Source organism: Trachurus trachurus (genome assembly GCF_905171665.1).
Source record: "Trachurus trachurus genome assembly, chromosome: 1".
In the NCBI taxonomy this organism is placed as follows: Eukaryota; Metazoa; Chordata; class Actinopteri; order Carangiformes; family Carangidae; genus Trachurus; species Trachurus trachurus.
In genome coordinates this window covers 7,156,579-7,176,664 of record NC_139891.1, presented here as the reverse complement: position 1 = coordinate 7,176,664, position 20,086 = coordinate 7,156,579, and the positions used below count along the sequence as shown (strand labels likewise).

General features: G+C 40.8%; 2 protein-coding genes across 5 annotated transcripts; one reads left to right on the top strand and one right to left on the bottom strand.

Moving 5' to 3' along the window:
* Positions 1-742: 742 nt before the first annotated feature.
* bbip1 (BBSome interacting protein 1) lies at positions 743-2,469 on the bottom strand. Of its 2 annotated transcripts, XR_014595749.1 has the most exons (3): positions 2,420-2,469; positions 1,570-1,634; positions 811-1,025 (listed from the first exon to the last, which is right to left on the bottom strand). XR_014595749.1 is itself a non-coding variant. In XM_083982038.1 (2 exons), the coding sequence occupies exons 1-2, from the start codon at positions 1,613-1,615 to the stop codon at positions 868-870; spliced, it is 204 nt and encodes a 67-aa protein (XP_083838164.1). In that variant the 5' UTR covers positions 1,616-1,631; the 3' UTR covers positions 743-867. The 2 variants fall into 2 exon arrangements, 1 of the variants encoding a protein (XP_083838164.1); XM_083982038.1 differs by lacking the exon at positions 2,420-2,469 and having other exon boundaries at positions 743-1,025; positions 1,570-1,631.
* A 416-nt stretch (positions 2,470-2,885) lies between these two features.
* Positions 2,886-19,751, top strand: shoc2 (SHOC2 leucine rich repeat scaffold protein). 3 transcript variants are annotated; one of them, XM_083982402.1, is made up of 9 exons: positions 2,886-2,942; positions 6,623-7,692; positions 7,995-8,132; positions 8,252-8,382; positions 8,743-8,931; positions 10,458-10,580; positions 11,114-11,251; positions 12,085-12,202; positions 15,017-19,751. In XM_083982402.1, the coding sequence occupies exons 2-9, from the start codon at positions 6,990-6,992 to the stop codon at positions 15,223-15,225; spliced, it is 1,749 nt and encodes a 582-aa protein (XP_083838528.1). In that variant the 5' UTR covers positions 2,886-2,942; positions 6,623-6,989; the 3' UTR covers positions 15,226-19,751. The 3 variants fall into 3 exon arrangements, with proteins under 3 accessions (XP_083838528.1, XP_083838529.1, XP_083838530.1); XM_083982403.1 differs by lacking the exon at positions 2,886-2,942 and adding an exon at positions 3,210-3,422; XM_083982404.1 differs by lacking the exon at positions 2,886-2,942 and adding an exon at positions 3,865-3,916.
* The last annotated feature ends 335 nt before the right edge of the window (positions 19,752-20,086 follow it).

Genomic DNA, 20,086 nt, shown 5'->3' with positions numbered 1-20,086 from the left:
TTTTGTGTTTTCTAGAAAGCAGTGTTTGTACAGAGATGACTGGTTTGTGTCAAGAGCTTTATAAAGGGGTATTAAAAAATAAATAAAAGGGACCATGTTGGTTCAATGCAATACTGGCTCCCTAACTAGCTGCTGTTTCTATGCTGTGCTTGTCTTCTTTTTTTCTTCTTTTTACCCTTTAAATCACGCAAAGATGTCATTGCTGAAGGTATCAAGACAAAAGTGCAGTGCAAAAACAAAAACCAGTCACATAACTTAACAAAGTGGCGTTTAGAGTGTTTATTTTTATATTTGAGCAATACTGGTGTGAAATGTACCATGTATTGCTCCTTGTTTGTTCATTAAATCACTATTAAATAACCCAAGACTGTTTTGTGAATGTCACAATAATAACACATGCTACTGACCATATTGCAAATAAGCTCTTTACTCTGACTATATTTCTCCACCCTGTGCTTGTGCTTGCACAGTGAGGAGGCTGTCAACTAATATTTTGTTGTACGATGCAAAACCATACTGTAGGTGTTATAAATGAAATGTGTGCAGCAGCAGGCAGGTCTCAGTAGTCAACCGTGCTAGAGAAACTGGCAGGCAAAAGACTTGATCCTTATTGATAACGTGCAGTAGATCATTTGACTATGACTCGACAGGAGGAGCTGAACAGTGGTTGAGCTTAGGTGACTACTATTACCACATTGTTGACTCTTCAGCTCTGTGTAGCCAAATATGAATTAAGTCATGTTGCATGTCTTCATCCATAAAATAATTGATCCATCTGTGCTCGAAAACACTGTTTGTATCATCCATCTAAAGGAATGTTGTGCCACTCGGGCTGCTGCTGTTGTTCCAAGTCCTCCCATTGGGCGTCTACTGGGACTGCTCTTTCATGGCCAGTTCCTGCTGTTTGACGGCCTCTTGTGCCGCCATCTGCATCTTCTCCAGTTTCTCTAGGGTGACTGATTTGAGTGGGAGCAGCTTTGGCTTACACAGAACCATCGTAGGGACATCTTCCATGGAAAGCTGCCCTGTGGGAGAAAAATAGCATGAATTCTCACTTTTTTTTCCCAACTAATCTTGGTTTGAGAAAAAAAGCTTTGTTTATTTTATATAAAAAACTTCCAACACATTTACTTAACAGTGAGAGTGTCACTGCCAAAAGAAGGCTCTTGGTTGTAGTCCATTGCACAGCAATATTTTTAGTTTCTCTTGCACTGGTGACCAGTTGTTACCAGTCTCACTGCATAAAACATCTGCATATCTCAAACATCTGGTGCAATGCCCCCGAACAACCCATACACATTAAACGGCATTACACTTACAACACTGGAAGTCCATTGTTATCCAGCTATGGTGCTAGCCCAAATAATGCAAGTGTTTAGATTGCAACAATGTCAGTGATGTTGCCCTGCAAGAGACTGTAAAGAAGGAGCACACAGCACAGAGCACCCACTGACTAATTTTGCAGGCTTTTGCAGATTTCTGAACAGTTCACATGTTGTATTGGGCTCCACAAATAGTCTTTTGTTTGCAACTACTGCTATCCAAATAGCTAATTGCTGGGGTACAAACCTTGTTTGGGCAAAACTTCTCTCAGTATGGACTTGACTTCTGGCATGATGTCTTCAGTGTGCACGCTTGAAGGTAAACATATAGTTTATTACATTTCAACAGAAACCAAGTCTGAAAGGCAGTGTGGTGCAGAGGGAAGAAACGCTGACACACGCAGAGAACTGCTGATAGTAACTGATCACTGGATATTTTCTCAGCTGCAAATGAAAGGTGGTCTGACTCATAAATTAGTCACCAAATGGAACAAATTCAGAGAAACGATATTTAAGAAGGGTGCTGGCCACAAGCTTAGAAGGGACGTTAGCAAAACACTGGTAAGTTTTAGAATATTTACTGCAGCGATTTGAGGTTGAGTAATAAAGACGACACGATATTAAACGTAAATGATTTGCAGTCTGGAGACGTTGGTGATACTTCAGTAGGACAATATAACACAAATAACACTAGACCACCACGGACGAAAACAGATTTAGCAACAGCTAGCATCGTTTTCTGTTCTGCTTTTGGGAAATGTAGCTAATGTTATTGCAATATGTTGAATGCTCGTCTTTACGGTCTTTTCCGCAACAATTTCCACACGACGGTTTTAATATAGCGATATAGAGTAGCCTAATGGTCCTACTGAATGGCCCAAAGATTGTTGCAATAGCTAACGTTAGTTCAAGCTAACGCTAGCCACGTTTAGCACGTAAAAAACACACCATCGTCTAGCTACATGCCTGGATCATCATTCTTCTAACGGAATAACGACCTGCTCTAAAGACTACTCCATTCTGTGCCCTGCCATATGTCGTGTTATTGCGTTAAATCAGGTAAACAGGTCTTATTAAATGCATGCTCGGTAACCCACCTTTAGCACCAGACGAGGATTACAGCGGTTGTCAAGCCAACGCATCCGCGAGAGTCATGTGACCTTCTCTTCATTTCACAGGCGCGTTACTTTACTGACATCTGCAGAACAAGTCAAATCTATGACAGTATTGTGATAAAAGTAAGATTTATTTTTGTTTGTTTAACCATTGCAATGATACTTTTGATGTATGTGTACCTACGACAATTACAGCAGGGCACCCAGTTAAGAAATCACATCGACAGTGTCGTGATTTAAAACTTTGCTTTCAAAACGTGCTTTCAAGTCTTTGTGTTGCAGTTACACGCGCGAGAGGTTTTAATTTTAATTAAAGCGTGTTTAGTGTTTTATATATGTTGAAGGTGAAGTTTTTGCAGGAATACTTGATTGTTTCGAAGTCTCGTGATAACAGTGGTGAGGCGTGCGAATGACGCAGTTTGGTGTCAGGGGAGGGAGGGGAGCAGAGCAGCAGTGTAGGAAAAGAGGAGGAAGCAGCGAGGATGGCGGAGTCACACCTCTGAAGGTAAAACAGTTATATTATCACAATAACAGTGGATGTTTTATCCCCCGCGCACAACGATACCGCCTCAGTCCAGAGTTAAGACACCCCACGGCCTCTTGTTACGGCGTGAATAACGCGAAAATGTCATTTTGCGATGGCGAGTAAGAACGCACTCTTTTGTTCAGCTCCGGAATGGCCGCTGTTTTTCACACTGTTTTCTTTTTTTCCTTGCCTCATATTCTGTACGGGCACAGCGCTGAGGTACCGTGATGCAGTCAGCTGGCATCTTGCTGGCATCAGTGGCAGCTCCGGGATACGAAGTACCTCTGGCGGGCTGTGCTCCTTTCGGGTGTCTGCTGCCCGATGGCGCTCAGCTGGCCGCTGCAGACGTTTCCTCTCTCGGTCGGACTCAGGCGGACGGGTCGGTCCGCGTCCGACAGCCCCGCTCTGCTCGGGCCTACACACCGTTAGCTGTGCTTCATACAGGGCTAACCGATGGGTGTGAGTTGACGGTTCAGGGGGTGGGTGGGGGGTCTCCACACAATTTGCGCCGTCTGATATGTACAGTAACAGTGGTCTGTTTTATTGTTACATGTTGACGGGGATGCCTCTCCTCTCCTGTCGCCTGATCCGCCGCTGAAACACAGTTAGCTGCCGGGCTAACTGGTCCGCTAGCTGACGTTAGCATGTTAGCATCTGCCAACGTTTGCTCTGCTGTTACTGACGTTTAGCTTAGCAGCTTTTATTTCCTGCCTTGTTGTCAGTCGTTTTTCTCAGGCTTTAGCCAGCGAGTTTTTCTCGTTTTGAGTGTTGCTCAATGTGGACTTGCAGTGTAGTTTTTTTTCATCCCGGGCAGGGTTCAAGGCTGACCTGGCTAACGTTGTCCGTGTTACAGGTTACGTGAGTTGGCTAACGACCGTCAGTCAGCTCGGTGGTGATGGGTTAACAACAGTCAGCACTGTCCGCGTCCAGGTAGACCAACAGTGTCCGTACAGGTACAATCAGCCCTCGTGTGTGTTTGTGTTTTACCCCGTTATGTAAATTAATTAATCACGGACGGCGACTTGACTTTCCGACCTGTTACCGTTTGGTCGGTAATCTGTTTCCACGGATTTGCCATTGGCTCACGTAGCCACCGAGCTAGCCGTGTCCTGTGGAGAGTTGTGTGGCAGCACTAGCTCCGATAGCTGCCAATGCCACCTCACCCCTGTTTTCTGCTGTTTACCCCCACATATTAACCATGTACGAGTTAAATTGACAGGCCCGGTCCATTCTTGGTTTGTTGATTCTTGTGCTTCAGCAGTCTGGTAACGTTATTGTCAAGCAGCAACACTGGAGCTGAGGCTTAGACACAGGCTGAATCCAGATCTGTAGGGCATTTTGTCATATCTCACCACTTCCTTACATTTGCTTTACACACGTGCTTTATTGTGTTCTCTAATTTGCTCACATTGATGCATTTCTAATTTGACACAAAATGCACAGTAATGGATAAACAAAAGCTGGAAAACATTAGACAGTTCTGCTTAGGCCTAAATGTACTGTCATCAGATGAGTTGAATATCCTTAATGGGAATATCATTAGTCTCTATATGGGTTGCATGTGCCATGAAGTCCAAGTGTTAGCACTTTATGGTGGTGTTGTAAGTGTTGATGGATACACATCTTCAAAGCTGTATAGGCGTTCATATGGCTTTATGTTTACATCTACTAAGTTAATAGCTTTAAATGAGTGGAACTCACCTATGTGCCACAACTATACGACTTACCTGTAAATGTAACATTATCCCATAACCCTGGCTGATACATTATAAAACATTCCCTCTCACCTATACGGTACACCGTGAGGGCCAACGCAAGGACTGTAAGAACGGACATTGAGAAGCCATCATTGGCACAGTTTTCAGATCAAAAGACATTTTATTGCATGGTCACAAAGTGACCCCTCTGTTTTGTGCTCAGCTAATGGATTATTTTCATCTCTGCATATCCCTTTTCTTTTGCTCAGCCTGTTGAAGAAAACCAGTCATTGCATTTATGAATAGCGAGTGGGCAGTTTCTCAAGCTTCTCAGGAATGGAAAAGTTAGTGAATCTCACAAATCCCTGGTTCTGTCTGTGGTTTTTTTTCTAACGTAGTTATTACCCATGCCTTTTTCTTCTTCCATTCGTTTTTGTGAAGTCAGGGTTTCCTCAATCACCTGAAAATTAAACTGCTGTAGGTACTACTTTTTTTTTCAGATAACACAGTTTGAAAGATGGAGTTAAGTCCACTAGGTTTGCATGACATTAGAAATAGTAAAAAAAATAACCAGGAAATTAACTTTTACACCTTAAACTTCTTCAGGACTCATGTGGTCTTTCATTAGGTTAAAGAAGAAAACATTACTATTCAAATACAGAGATAAATCATTACAGGCAATGTATACATTCAGTTTGTTAAACAGAATGACATACCAGGGCAGAGACAGTACAACCATAAAAGGAAGTTGTTTGTACAGTTAGGTTTAGATGGCCCCAGCAATTGGGCCGGTCTGGCTATTCTCATTTTATGTTAATAATTCTTTTATGCACAGGTATGCCTATTACAGCCAGTGTTAGATGTTCCATCTCCTTATTTATGACAGGAAAGAGCAGCGGATAGCTTATTTTATTTACAGAACACAGTGTCAGGCATTCTATCATGTAAGATGTGCTACTATTGACCCAACATTTCTTTTACCAAAAAGGTCATATGACCTGTTGTTGTGGGGACTTCATGCTTTGAAGGCCACTTCTAAAGATTACTCTCAGCAGTCCTAACCTTTTCACTTAGCTCTGATCCTGAGCCAGAACTGCCTCTCTTTTTGCAACAGCTTAGCTTGTACTAGTGCTGGAGAGCTTTAAACAGTCACTAAGGTACAACAGCAAAAGAGACTAAACAAAGAGGCTGCCAGAGACATTCTGGCTCAGTCTGTCATATAAAGATCCAACAGGTTGTGTTTTTCATCTGGCTGCCTTTTGAGACGTAAATATTCAATGTGATTGCAGCATTACAGACTTTATTGGGGAAGGCTAAATAGCTGAATACACGTTTAGGTGGGGCTGTAGGCTTAAAGTAATGTCAACACCCGCTGGGCCGTGTTTGTTTAGTAGGAGTAAGTTGGTGTGAGGTTATGCTTAGTGCGTTCAACAGATTTGCGTGGACTGGCACATTCAGTACCGCTTATCTCATGGTACTGACAACCCACCAAACCTGTGTTTTTTCTGTCGCAATGTATAAGGGAGAATATGGTTATGGTCATACAATATTTAAACAAACATTATATTACATAAGCTATTGTTATTATAGTGTCCTGTGGTACTATGCATAATATTTGTTGTCCAAGGAGTGTTATTTTGGATTTGGTGTTGCTGAAGACTTAGAATAACTATTTTCCAGGCTTTTTGTCTTTCCAGCATAAAACAAAGTTTTTCAACCAACCAATTCTTCAGAGGCGTGGTTCTCCTGCAAAAATATCACTCTAAACAAAGAAACTGCCAACCGTGTCATTCTGCATACATCTTTATGCGGCATATCAGCTATCTTAAGTCTATGAAGGATTGAAATTGAATTTGGATTTAAGATCAGAAACTTATGACTGGACAACTCAACTGTTGAACTTGTGTGTGCTTGTGAAAATGAAATTCTAATGTGTATGATTTTTGTTTTCTCCCCCAAAAGTAAATCTTCGAGGGATTAAAAAGAACCCTGACGACCTTTGCAGCCTGAAAGAACTTCTATCCAAAGGTCCTGGGATTGTATGCAGTTCAGACACTTAAGCATGTGGCCCATGGATGCCACAATCCAGCTACTTCAAAGGATTTTTTTTCCCATGGCATTTTAACAAAGGAACAAAGTATCAAAAGTATCTAAAAAACCTCTGGATCACAAGGCCTTTATTTCAAGATAATAATAAATGTGTGGGCCTGGACAGGGATGTTTTCTTTAAAAGCCTCCTTGGCTGTCTGTGTCCCCCTTTTTCCCCAATAAGTAACCTGACAAGAGAGACTCCCATGAGCAACTCTGCAGGAGGCCCGATACCGTCGACATGAGTAGTACTTTAGGCAAAGAAAAAGATTCAAAAGAAAAGGACCCCAAAGGTGGTCCGGCGGGGAAAGAAAGGGAAAAGGAGGCCAAGGCTCTGACTGGCTTGGTCAAGGATGGTGGCAAAGAAACGAAGACCAAAGGGAAAGATGCCAAAGAAGGAAAGAAGGACACCAGCAGCTCAACACCAGGTGTTGCCTTCTCTGTTGACAATACGATAAAGCGGCCAAATCCGGCGGCAGGTACACGCAAGAAGTCCAGTAATGCTGAGGTGATCAAAGAACTTAATAAGTGCCGGGAGGAGAACTCGATGAGACTGGACCTATCTAAACGGTCCATTCATATGCTGCCCACCTCCATTAAGGAGTTGACACAGCTGGCCGAACTCTACTTGTACAGCAACAAGCTGCAGAGCCTGCCGGCTGAGGTGGGTTGCCTATCAGGCCTGGTCACGTTGGCCCTGAGTGAGAACTCCCTGACCAGTTTGCCTGACTCCCTGGACTCCCTTAAGAAGCTTCGAATGCTTGACCTCCGGCACAACAAGCTGAGAGAGATACCAGCTGTCGTCTACCGACTGACATCCCTGACCACGCTGTACCTGCGTTTCAACCGAATCACGACGGTAGAGAAGGACATCCGAAACCTATCCAAGCTCACGATGCTCAGCATCCGAGAGAACAAGATTAAGCAGCTGCCCGCAGAGATAGGTGAGTATATAGAAAGTATGACTTCACCAAACCAAGGTTGGCCATTGGGTTCACAGTATTTCATGGCTATTAATTTTCATCCAGAGATTAAATCATCTTCTGTCCATAATAATAATAATTGTGCCTTTTTAAAATGTGATACATTGTGCCAACCTCTGCATAGATACCACTGAAACAAACTGAATGTTGGCTACATGCAAATCAATATTATGATTCTGTAAGAGGGGACTTGCTAAAATTAGTTGGTGGCTGTATTACTGAGCTCATTTTGAGTGAACTGAATTTCGTATTCATCTTTGTAGGGGAGCTATGCAACCTTATTACTCTGGATGTTGCCCATAACCAGTTGGAACACCTACCGAAGGAGATTGGGAATTGCACACAGATAACCAACCTCGATTTGCAGCACAATGAGCTCTTGGACCTCCCAGAGACTATAGGTAAAATCTGAATATTTTAGGACTTGTTTGTGAGTTTTTGTTTTTGTTTTTGTTTTATTTCACCAGTCTGACTGCAGCTAATTAAAAAAAAAAAAAAACTATTTTTGGTGTTGTTTCAGGGAATCTGGCCAGCATAAATCGCTTGGGTCTGAGATATAATAGATTATCAGCTATCCCCAGATCATTAGCCAGGTGTCGAGAACTGGAGGAGCTAAACCTTGAAAACAACAACATTTCAGTGTTGCCAGAGGTAAGTGGAAAGAGGCATTTATATATCTCAAATATAAACCCAGATGTATACTAAATAATAGAAATGATAATTACTTGAAGACTTACTTTATATTGAAAATGGAAAAACAAATTGACAAACATCAACTTTGGAACCTCAAACTTTATTTACCTGTGTCCTAAAATATATTAAAAAATGTATACATTTAACTTGTGGCCATTGGTAAACCTCAGCCACAGTTTTTATACCATTATCACAGTCCTTAATCACAGGTATTTTTGCACTGAAGATGAAGTGATGTACAAATCCCCACCTGTATTGGTAGAGTTAGACTCTTGATCATATTGTCTCTGTTGTGTCTCTTTCTCTGTCCTTGCCCAGGGCTTGCTTTCGAGTTTGGTCAACCTGACAAGTCTAACACTGGCAAGGAACTGCTTCCAGTCGTACCCTGTGGGTGGACCATCCCAGTTCTCCACCATCTACTCCCTCAACATGGAGCACAACCGTATCAACAAGATCCCCTTTGGTATCTTCTCCAGGGCTAAAGTGTTAAGCAAGCTTAACATGAAGGTATGAACAAGTGCATGTTTGTCTTTGACACATCTGTCAGTCAGCTCAGCTGTTGTTAAAATGTCTAGAAAATCAAGAAAGGGTCACAAATATTGTCTGCTGTGTACTTTTGTTTGTGCCAGAATCAGGTGTTGTCACTGCATCACATACATGATAAATGGACCCACAGTGACATTTTCACCTGTCATATCAGAGGAAGCACATTTATTAAAAACAGCAATATCAAAGAATCTGTACTATTTAAATATTTCCTTAAGTCATGAAAACATGACAGATTGTAAACAAACCTGGAAATGAAACAGCTGAGTGGAACCCAGTCTTTCTTATTTGTACCTGCACTTTTCCAACTGTGACAGGTCACAATAAAGTCAGTGAAGAAGACCTATGGGTTCACGGAGCTTAAAACAGACTAAACCTGCACTAATACTTTGTCAAAAACTTATTGATGAGGAAAACATAAATCTTAAAGAGATTGTGTGTTCAGAGAAATGTTGAGGCGTGGAAGTAACTGCCCTCAGCATTTCAACTGTTTGATATAACTGAGTGAGTTAGCATAGTACAGGTGGATATACTTATACACTTCAATAGAAAATGGTCCAGTGATGCATCTTATATCATGTGGGGAAAAAAAGTTAAGCTGTAAACATTTTTGAAGCAGTTGACCTTGAGCTTTAGACAAAAACCTTTGTCATGGTCACCAGCAAAGACAATGCTTAAATGTAGCACATGGGCAGCTGCTTCCACAATGTTCAAGGAATTCAACTCTAGTGAGAAAATAATAATTTGACAGTCTCTGAGCAATGCTTGGGACGAAAATTAGTCAAACTCTCACCCAAAGTTGTATTGGCCTCTAACCAGGCATGTCCTAGTCTGGCCTGACGGAAGTGCGTTGCTGCGATTGCCTCTGATTGGTCGGAACGAGCCACCCGGCGGAAGTCCCGCCTCCGTGCTGCAGCTTTCACAGTCTGCCCGGTAAAGGGAAACATCAACAAACAACAACAGGAACCGAACCATGGATCTATTATACATCCGTGTCTTGAACTGAACAGAAGATGAAATATCCGTCAGCGGTTGCCAACCGCCGTTAAACCGAACAAAATAATAAATATCCATCAACGGTTGCCGACCGTCGTTACACCGCGGTCCCAAATTCAGTTTCCAACTGGCACTGTTTTGCAAGCGCACCGTTGCTACGGCAATTGTGACTGGTTGAAAGAATTCCAAATCTGATTGCAGAATCATAGGCGGAGCAGCGAGACCCTTCTTCTCTGGAGGAGGGTCTGGCGAGCGAGACAGGCATGTCCTAACAGGCATGAAAAAGTCCTTCATTTGTTACTTTGATGTATGTCTACACTGGATGTAGTTTGGATTTCACATGTCCATTGGAAACATTTCATCCTGGCGCCAGGTAACATAGCTGGCATAGTCCATCAGTCTGCTCAGTGTCTTGAACAGCACTGTCCTTGTGTTGACCCCGTGAATTTTCACTTATGTTGCTAATAATGGTTTTCCATTGTCTCCCTCAGGACAACCAGTTAACGTCCCTGCCGTTGGACTTTGGCACATGGACTAGTATGGTTGAGCTTAACCTGGCCACTAATCAGCTGACAAAGATCCCAGAGGATGTCTGTGGTCTAGTTTCTCTGGAGGTGAGTCTTGCACACATTTAGTACATACTAGGATTACAATTGCATAAGAAAAATTTTGCATTTTGTGTCATCAGCAAGTAAGAACAGGAGTGACAGAGACATAATGCGTTCTCCTTAAAGCCCTCATTTCCTTGAGGCCAGTGACTTATGCAATAAAACATGCATAGCTGGAGGGTCTTACTTTACAACTCACACTGACACATGGTTGTTAGTTTAGGTTTTTTCTTTTTTTTAAACATTATTACTACACAGACCTCTTTTTTTCAAAACTACAGTGACCTAAGTGTTGGCTGAAGACAGGGTGTTGCAAATACGGATGAAAAGTACAACATTTTCTCTCAAGACGTTTCAATCAGTGTTGTTTCCAATGTCTATGTTGATCCATCTATATATATATTTTTTTGACATCCTTTGAAAACAATGTGATCATACTGTGGTGGGAGTGGTTGTTGAATTGCTTTTGAAAAAAGATAAAGACGGTTGTATGTTGTATGTCATGACGCCAGAGTTTGACAATTTCATTGTTTTCGCAGGTGTTAATATTGTCCAATAACCTTCTCAAGAAGTTACCACATGGTATTGGGAACTTGAGAAAGCTACGAGAGCTCGACTTGGAGGAAAACAAGTTGGAATCTCTACCTAATGAAATTGCTTATCTCAAAGATTTACAGGTAACTTCCCCAGACACGCAGTTCTCATGATACTTGTGGCTCTTTGTTTCACAGAGTTTTGTTGTAGGGAATCTGGTTTGTTTGTGTTGCCATTGAGACTGGAACACATTCACAGTTTTTATCAATTTTTATCCACATTTATTTCGCACCACTCAGGTCTTGTTGCTTCTTGTTACTTTTTACGGTATCTGACAAGGCTCATTACAGTTCATAGCTCAGGGCTAACATGGCTGTAAGTGGATTTGAAAAAATTCCAGCGGTAGTCTCAGAAATGACAATGCAGCGACACGCATCTGTAGTAATGCGGGAAATAAATGCTTTATTATAAATGCATTTGATATATTTGTGATTATCTGGTTGATCAAATAACAAAGAATTACATTGGAGAACTGATTAGAACCTTAGCAAGCAGAATAGAAATTGGTATCAGCAAAATGTGGACGATACACAATCCCTGCAGCTGAGTAGTAGTAGTAGTTTTGTTGTTGTATTATTATTATTATTATCCTAAGAAATCGAGATCCTCATCTCTCTGTGATATACAAATAATTTAATCTTAAACACACATTTGTGAACATGCCGTCGACCCTGTAGCTAATCATCCAAAGTACAATGATTCTGCGTATCGCACAATGATAAATAGTTTGACTGACAGCCATTTTCACTCTGTGTGGTAATGGAGAGTGGTGAATGCAGGTCACACCCTGTCTCGCTGAGTTTTTTTTTTTTCTCATACTTTTATGCAATCATCAGACTTTCACTACTATGTAAGTGAATTGTTATCACTGAGTAACAACCCCTTCTAAAACATCCTGTTCTCTCACTCTCACTAGAAATTGGTGTTGACAAATAATCAGCTGACTACATTACCCAGAGGCATCGGCCATCTCACCAACCTGACTCATCTGGGTTTGGGTGAGAACCTGCTGCAACACCTTCCTGAGGAGATTGGTAAATACCTGTTTCATCAGCTACTATACTTACAGACTCATCAGTGACACGCTCATGGCTTGACCCACTTTCACCACAGTGATGGTGGGGAACCACAGCCGTGAGTTAACTTGACTCTGTGTCTGGGAATGGAAAGTCAAGGCTACTTGGCTCATTGTCTAAAAACTTCATCTTAACTTTGAGACATAACTGATTCTTAAACTTACGACACAAACATTTTTTCTACACTCCACTTTAATTTGCTTTAAAGTTCTCATATATTAAAGACGTGCTGTGTTTGATAAATGAAACACAGCAACTTGTCATAATTCTTCTTTCGACTTGTTGCTCTCACTGCCTTGTAGTTTTCCCACATGGTATCAGACCTGCACACATTGCATGTTTATTTGAACGTTTATAGACATGCAATTAGTTTTTGAGCAAACTGCACAAATAAGATCATTTATTTTTACTGCCTTCAGCCTTTATTTTGTTCTTCCTTTTCAAAAAAAAAAAAATTTTAATCCAACACTGCAACGAAATAAGTAAGCTGTAACTTTTTTGACTTTAAGTAGAACATTGTTTCCTGATGAAAGCTAAACTTAACCATCAGGGTTTAAGAGCTTAACGGCCAACAGTGCGTCCCACCTCTGACCCTTCATCTGTGTGATTGGCTAGTTACTGCTGAGGTTAAGTCACAGATTAAAATGTTTGCAGGAAGGAGCTAAAGGTGGTGGTATTTTTAGAGTGTTCAGACTGGGCCCAGAAGTGAATGATACCTGTTGTATAGTGGTTTTGTTCCGTCTATCAGTCTTGAAATGTGCCTTATTAGGGCCACGGGCAATCGCACCGGGCACTGGTCCCAACAGCTATAACAGCAACTGTTATTGTGTGGATTTTTTCCTACTTATTATTTTTCCACTTCCGGCAAACTTTCGGTTCGCTACAAATTATATATCAAAACGTGAGGCTTGATTGGGATCGGTGTGGTATTACTTTTCTCAACAGTGTACGATTTTTTCGCAACGTAAGTGCGCAAATTTTTGCATTGAAGTCAATGGGACGGGCGAAAAAGACCAATCATTGGAGTTTAACAAACGTCTACTGCTCAGGCATACTTTCACCTAGAGACTCCATTTAAACTTTAAACAGTAGACACAAGTCTTGTGTATTGTCGTATTACTCCACGTTTTGATAGGTCATATAGGTTTTGATCAATCCCTGATCAATGACCATGATCATTTTTGGAGAAATTATGAGATTATAATGGTTGTGTATTGCACGGAATGTTCGTGTCAGAGCGCGTGACATCATCGGTTAGAGTGGGAGAGATGCCAGAAAAACTCCAGATTTTTTCTCTTTCCACACTCGGCCCGGCCACAATTTACACTCTACACACATAATTTTTTCAGAATTTGTAAGACAAACTTGTTATCTCTCATATCATGCGCTCAAAATATCAGAGAGACTTACAGAATTTACAGAATTAAGCCTCTGAGTGCGGCCACGTCTGTCTCTGCTCCTCATTGACTCCAATACAAATATTTTCTAAGAGAAGCAGAACGGACTGATGTTTTAAAACTGCCAGCGTCTCCAAAATATTTACTGTAGAAACACCAAATCGTACCAAATTTTTCAGGAAGTCCATAGAGCAACGTGGTCTGTGTTTTGTTCTGATAGGAGTTACCGTTTTGTCACAGTAAGCCTAAATGTGAGACCGGTGCAGAGGCAGAAAATCGCTCTTTTTCTCCACGTTTCTGTCTGTCTCAGCATGGGGGGCCCCTATCGCCGTGGTAACCACCTCGAGTTGCCGTGGTAACCTATGTGATTCTCAGGCCAGAGCTCGTTAACTTCATTAACAATCCACCTGGCGCTCATTTAAATGTTTATAAACACAGACACAGCTAAATCAGACTGACACAGGATGCAGCTCATAACATGTGTCAAGTCAGTCACACACAGACACACACAGACTCTAGAGCCAGCTTCATGTGATTACAGTTACAGACACACACACACATCAAAACACACAGGTAACATACAAATGTGCACGGAAGCGCGCACTCCTCTCCCACACTCTAACACACACAGGTAACTTCATGTGATTATACACACACACACACACACACACACACACACACACAGGTAACCTAATGTGGTTACAGCTCCTCCATATCAGTGCTTATAGAAAGATGATCATGTGTCTGTCTGATCAGCTCTGTCTTGACCTTAAGATCGTGGGTTTGATTCCCATGTTGACAGAGATGGCAAAACCGGCAGTAGCCCCGTGGCCCTTTCAAAATTTCCCCAGAGGAAATTTTCTAGTTTCCATTACTTTGCAGCCTCATGTCTGTTCTAAAAGACGATTCCAACCAATCACAAACTAGTGAGGAATTGCAGCTTTTTATTTTTTATATAGAATAATAAACTGAATAGCTCTGAGTTTTTAACTGATGACCTGAGATTCATGTTGGATCTTCAGAAATGTGCTGTTCATTTATTCTGCACATCATTTTTTTCCCCGTAGACAAAATTATATATTATGAAAAACTGTAGAATAATCAATAGTGAAAAATATCTGCTCTGCGTAATTCTGTTGTGATGACCACTTTCCCTTCAAGTTAATAGAAATTTCTATTTCATTAGTATTTGTGTTATAACATCCACAATGTTTATATTTAAAATGACTCAGTGGTGTAACAGGCGGTGGGAGGCGCTGTCTGTTTTATTTACCTGTATTCAATGGAGTTGTACATTTCTTCAGACTGTTTCCCAGGCAGACGGCATCAGGTAGCGTTTACGTCTTCACTAACACCACATGACGTCTGTCCTCAGGTACACTGGAGAACCTGGAGGAGCTGTACCTCAACGACAACCCCAACCTGCACAGCCTCCCGTTCGAGCTGGCCCTCTGCAGCAAGCTGTCCATCATGAGCATCGAGAACTGTCCCCTCAGCCACCTGCCACCACAGATTGTCGCGGGAGGCCCCTCCTTCATCATCCAGTTCCTCAAGATGCAGGGTCCGTATCGTGCCATGGTCTGAGCCAAGAGCAGCTCCATCCCAGTCCTACTTGACTCCAAACTCTCCACTTGCTCCGCACTCTCTCGCCCGCCGGCCCCCCATGTACGTGAACCATACACTGTAAAGAGAACAGACTCGTCACAATCAGTGTCGGGGGCACAAGAAAGGAGGAGGAAGAAAAGGAAAGTCTTTTCTTTCACCACCCTCAGGCAGAAACAAGGTGAACTTTGGAGACTTGACTTGTGTGTTGCTCCAGAGTTTGTCACGGTCATTTTAGGACCCCAGCCACCTCGCCCCACTCATCTTTCATTCCGAATCATACAAGAGGAAAATATTTCCATCTCTTTGCCAAAACTGAAGATATATAAAGTTATATATATTGAGTAACTGTGAGCTAAGTGGCAAGTCTTTTAACCATATAAACCATGCTCCCATTGCCAATGTATTTACAGTAATTACAAGCATCTATTATGTGAGCAAGGATACAATTGTATGCAGAAACAAACAAAAAAGTCTTTTGAACTTCACATTTACTGCTGCTGCCGTCATTTTAAGTGTCATTTTTTCTTTTGATATTCCCTTTTTTTTATCATCTTCCTCGAGATAACTTATAATAATTGCTTCTTGACCACAGAGAACAAAGGTCTAATGATGGTGTGTTTATAATTTTTTATTTTAATTTTTTTTTTTGAACTGTGCCTATGTTTAGAATGATCCAGTGGCTCATTTCTAAACACAATTGTCCATGAGAATACAAAGATATAAATTATTTCAGTATTTTTTTTTTTTTTTTAATTACTGCTGTTTTTAAGGTTTTTTTTGTTGTTGTTGATTTACGTTTGCTCTTGCATTAATCTGTTAATGCAGGCAATATCAGTTGTAAAATAGGGTGATTGGAGAACTTTTTAACAAATTGCAGCAGTAGTTGTTCAACATTAAGCTAGTAATGTATACATATGAGAAATGCCACACATGCTTGGCAGAAGAAAAAAAAAAGCAAGTCAGACTTGAATGGATGGCGCTGGGACTCCCGTCTAGCTTTGTGTGATAAGGTATTGAAAAAAAGTCAAACATGGTGATGGGATAAATGATAGGAGATGTTTTTATATATGTAAACAAATCCTGGTTGTTGCCTTGAGTGCAATTTTTAGTTACGTTTACTTGTTTGATATTATCTTCAGTGTTGGGCTGCAGAGCTGTCATCCAATTGATCATTGACCATTGACCAACATATCAAGCGTTTTTCAGAAAACGTTATCTGGGTCTACAAAGCAAGTGGTGAGTGTATCAGAGCTTGAAAGAAGGTTTCATAATAAAACATTGACAGGTAAATTCCTCTTGACACTTCTTTTTTTGTTTATCTTTTCATTTTCTGCTTTTTTTGTTTTGTTTTTAACAGGGCCTCCCATGAATTTTAATCACATGATGGAATTTTTTTTTTTTTAATCTCCTTTTGTCCCACACTGTCCTAGCAATGCTGCTGCTCTTATGCACTTTTTTAAAAGACATTGGCACCCTCTATATTAAGGCAAAAACACAATAGCCTCTCATTGGTTATTTTGAATGGAGGCATTTTTGTTTCAGAAAAGTATTTTATCTGTTTTAACGGTTAAATCAATTGAATATAAATGTTGAGTCTCACGGGCTCGGAATAGATGAGTAATTTTCTTTGGGGAAGTTTTATCCTGTAAAACTGTAAAAGGGTTTGTGTGGCTATGATATGGTTTAAAATTCCCATATCCTGCTTTCTCCATCGCAAGTAAAATGGCTTGTTGCAGTTCACATCAGCATTGTTTATTTTCAATCTATTTACATTGAGTGTTTTTTTTCCTGAATGATGAAATGTGTATTCATTTAATATTATTTCAAGTGACTGTACATTAAGTCCCAACAAAAGGTAATCGAACCAAACTTATTTTTTTCTTTTTTTTTAAATGTGTTGCATCCCAACTCTATATTCAATCATGATTCTGTTTTGTATTGAAAGGTGTGGGTCTACTATTTCTTTGCAGCAGCTTGGTGTGTTTTGTGTGGGCTGTGATCCAGTCTCCTCCACAGGAGGCCTGAGTGATGAGAGCGCCACAGCTCACCTCTGCGCGGGGTCGGGTTTTGGGGGGAAAAAACAATGTACCGCTGCTTCTAATTTACCAGCAGAACCTGTTGCTGCTTCTTGTGGACTGAAACATTATGCTGTACAAGACGGGAGGGGAGGAGCTGGGGGAGGGCAGGAGGTGGGAAACCATCCACTCCCAACACTGACACAGGCTTCACACGAAAATACAAACCAACAAACAAAACAGAAACCTGACAAGGGACAAATCCACTGACCTTTTCGATTTGGCCCGGTGGTTTTCTCACAGATCAAATCGTTTGGACACAACGATGAGACGACACAACAAGGTGCATATTTGAGCTTAACGCAGTTACAGTACAAGACTGTCGGAAAAAGACAAAAAAAATTGTAAAAAGGGCTTTCTGTGTTCATGCTCAACAACACACCGGAGGCATTGCATTCCTGGGTTTTATATAAAAAGCTTTGGAAGTTTCTTTTTTCTTTGTGTATTTTATTTACTTTAAGCTGTAAACAATTGTGTGAAAAATGCCTTCAATGAGTACTCAAGGGTGAGATGTGCATTAGGTATGCAGCAAGAGTGCTGTGACCCATTTTTACATTCAGTCTCTCTGTTTTTACTTTGTTCATGTGCCATTCTGCAAGGTTGAGAATGCCAGTGTATGAAGACGCAGAGGAGGAGGATGATGATGATGACGGTGGTGGTGGTGGGGACAGAAACTGAACTGGGCTGATTGACCGGAGAGCATTTATCAGATCCTGGAATGTAGTTTTACCGTGCTGTGGAGGAGACGGAGATCACCGACTGTGTGACCTGTTGTTGGATCAAAGTGATGACGATGTATTGCATAGTGGTGCATCCAAAATAATCGGAGTATAATTGGTGTTTATTTTTCTATTGTCTGTGATTTTAGGCTATGGAGAGCATCGCAGAATCAAAAGTCATTTTGCACCTTTTGCTCTTTTTTTTTGTTTTGTTTTGTTTTGTTTTTCCTCCTCTGGATCATTCAGCTTGTCTTTTTCTTGCCTGGTTATTTTGTACAGGAAACAAGCATGTTGAACACATATTTGACATGATTTGGCTGGGTCAGAAAATTGGGCGTTTTTGCATAGAGGACTTCGACTTAGTGGCTCTTTGGTGTATCTGCAAATGCTCCCTTTTTGTATATTGCAAAGGGTATCGAAGCATTGTGTGGCAATGCTTATCCTACTTAATCTACATTGACAAGCAGCCTTAATGGTCTTTTTTTATGTGTTTGTTTGGCTATTCCTTGTGTCTATGGCCACTGACTGTACTTGATGACAAGCAACTGGTCGTTACAATGTAAATTTGGGTCTAGTTTCTTTCTGTCTTATTTTTCCTTTTACTCTGTACAGTAATCTGACGTTACGGTAGACTCAGTATTACAAAATCTGTAATGTGATGAGAGTTTTACAAAAAGACAAAGAGTGCAATGGAAGATAATGCCATTATGCTACCAAGTGGATGTGCATTAGCTTGCGTCTCACTTGTCTTTGGCATTAAAGGGGAATTCCACCAAAACTGACTTGCATTGTTATTCTGCAGTGGCAGATGCTCTTCAACTTCCTCTTTTAATTTTCTTTCTCTGTATTTTCTTCCTCACAGGTCGTATCAGATTTCAGTCATGAGATAGTAAAGTCAGGAGACATCAACTTTTAATAGTCTTGAGAAAGCTGAAAACTTTAGACATACTTTTTTTTCTCTTATCACATCTATACAAAAAGTGCAGAGGTGAAAAGTAAGGGAAAATACTTTGTCCTGAAAATAGACACAAGTTCCATTAGTTTTATCCCATTTTCCTCATCTTCAGCGCACATAACCTCATCAATATCCACTTCTGACCAATACAGTTTTGGTGGAATGGCTCTTTAATTTGTGAAGCTGCCTGCTCTGTCCCATTGCGTACATACCTGAAGTCCTGAATCCCACCAACAAAAAAACTCCCACGTACACACCCCTCTATTATACTATCTATATACATTTACTTGACTGCCTTATGCGCACCAAGCAGAACCTTCATGGCCGTTTGTTTTAACCAAGATAGATAATCAGTTGTCTTTATTTCTTCCATTAATGTCAGTAAAGGGATCTGGGTCCACGGATTGTTAAAGCAAAGCTTTTTGGGTGGGTAGTCTCCTGACTGGATGAGCAGATGCAGACATGACTACCTCTATGTGAGTCTCCATCGCTAACCACAGTGACCAAGATCCGGTCTGAGGTGTTTCTATTCTACCTGTGTACAAACCGACACAAAGCGCCGCAGGTTTGCAGCAGGAACTTGGATTCGGACCAGCAATTCAACAACAATTAGTTTTAATAAGCACCCTTCCGTTATTTTTATTTGGTTCTTTGCCTTTACTAAGTATTATTTGGCAGACGAGAAAAGGACGGAATAAAACAAAAAAACACTGATTTGTGTGCTTGGTTGTAAATGACAAACTTTATTAATGCCGCCCCATTGTAAGACAGTTATCCTGAAACCAACTAGTTGCAGAGTGCTTACTTTACAAATGAGTGAAAATGACCATGTTTAGTGATGTTCTGTATGTACATACATCTTTTTAACTGTAATAAACTGATAAATATTTACAAATTTATGAGGTGTTGTGTGTGTTTGTGTGCATTTCAGCTGATGTGAAACAGCTCGAACTTGTTTGTGCTGCCTCGGAAATAATTTCAAACGAGGATTTTGTAAATGTTGTGCTTTTTTAATTTAAAACAAAAGTTGCAATTTATGATTTAATGGAGATTAAAATAATATTTAAATTGGCATTGATTAAAAAAAAACC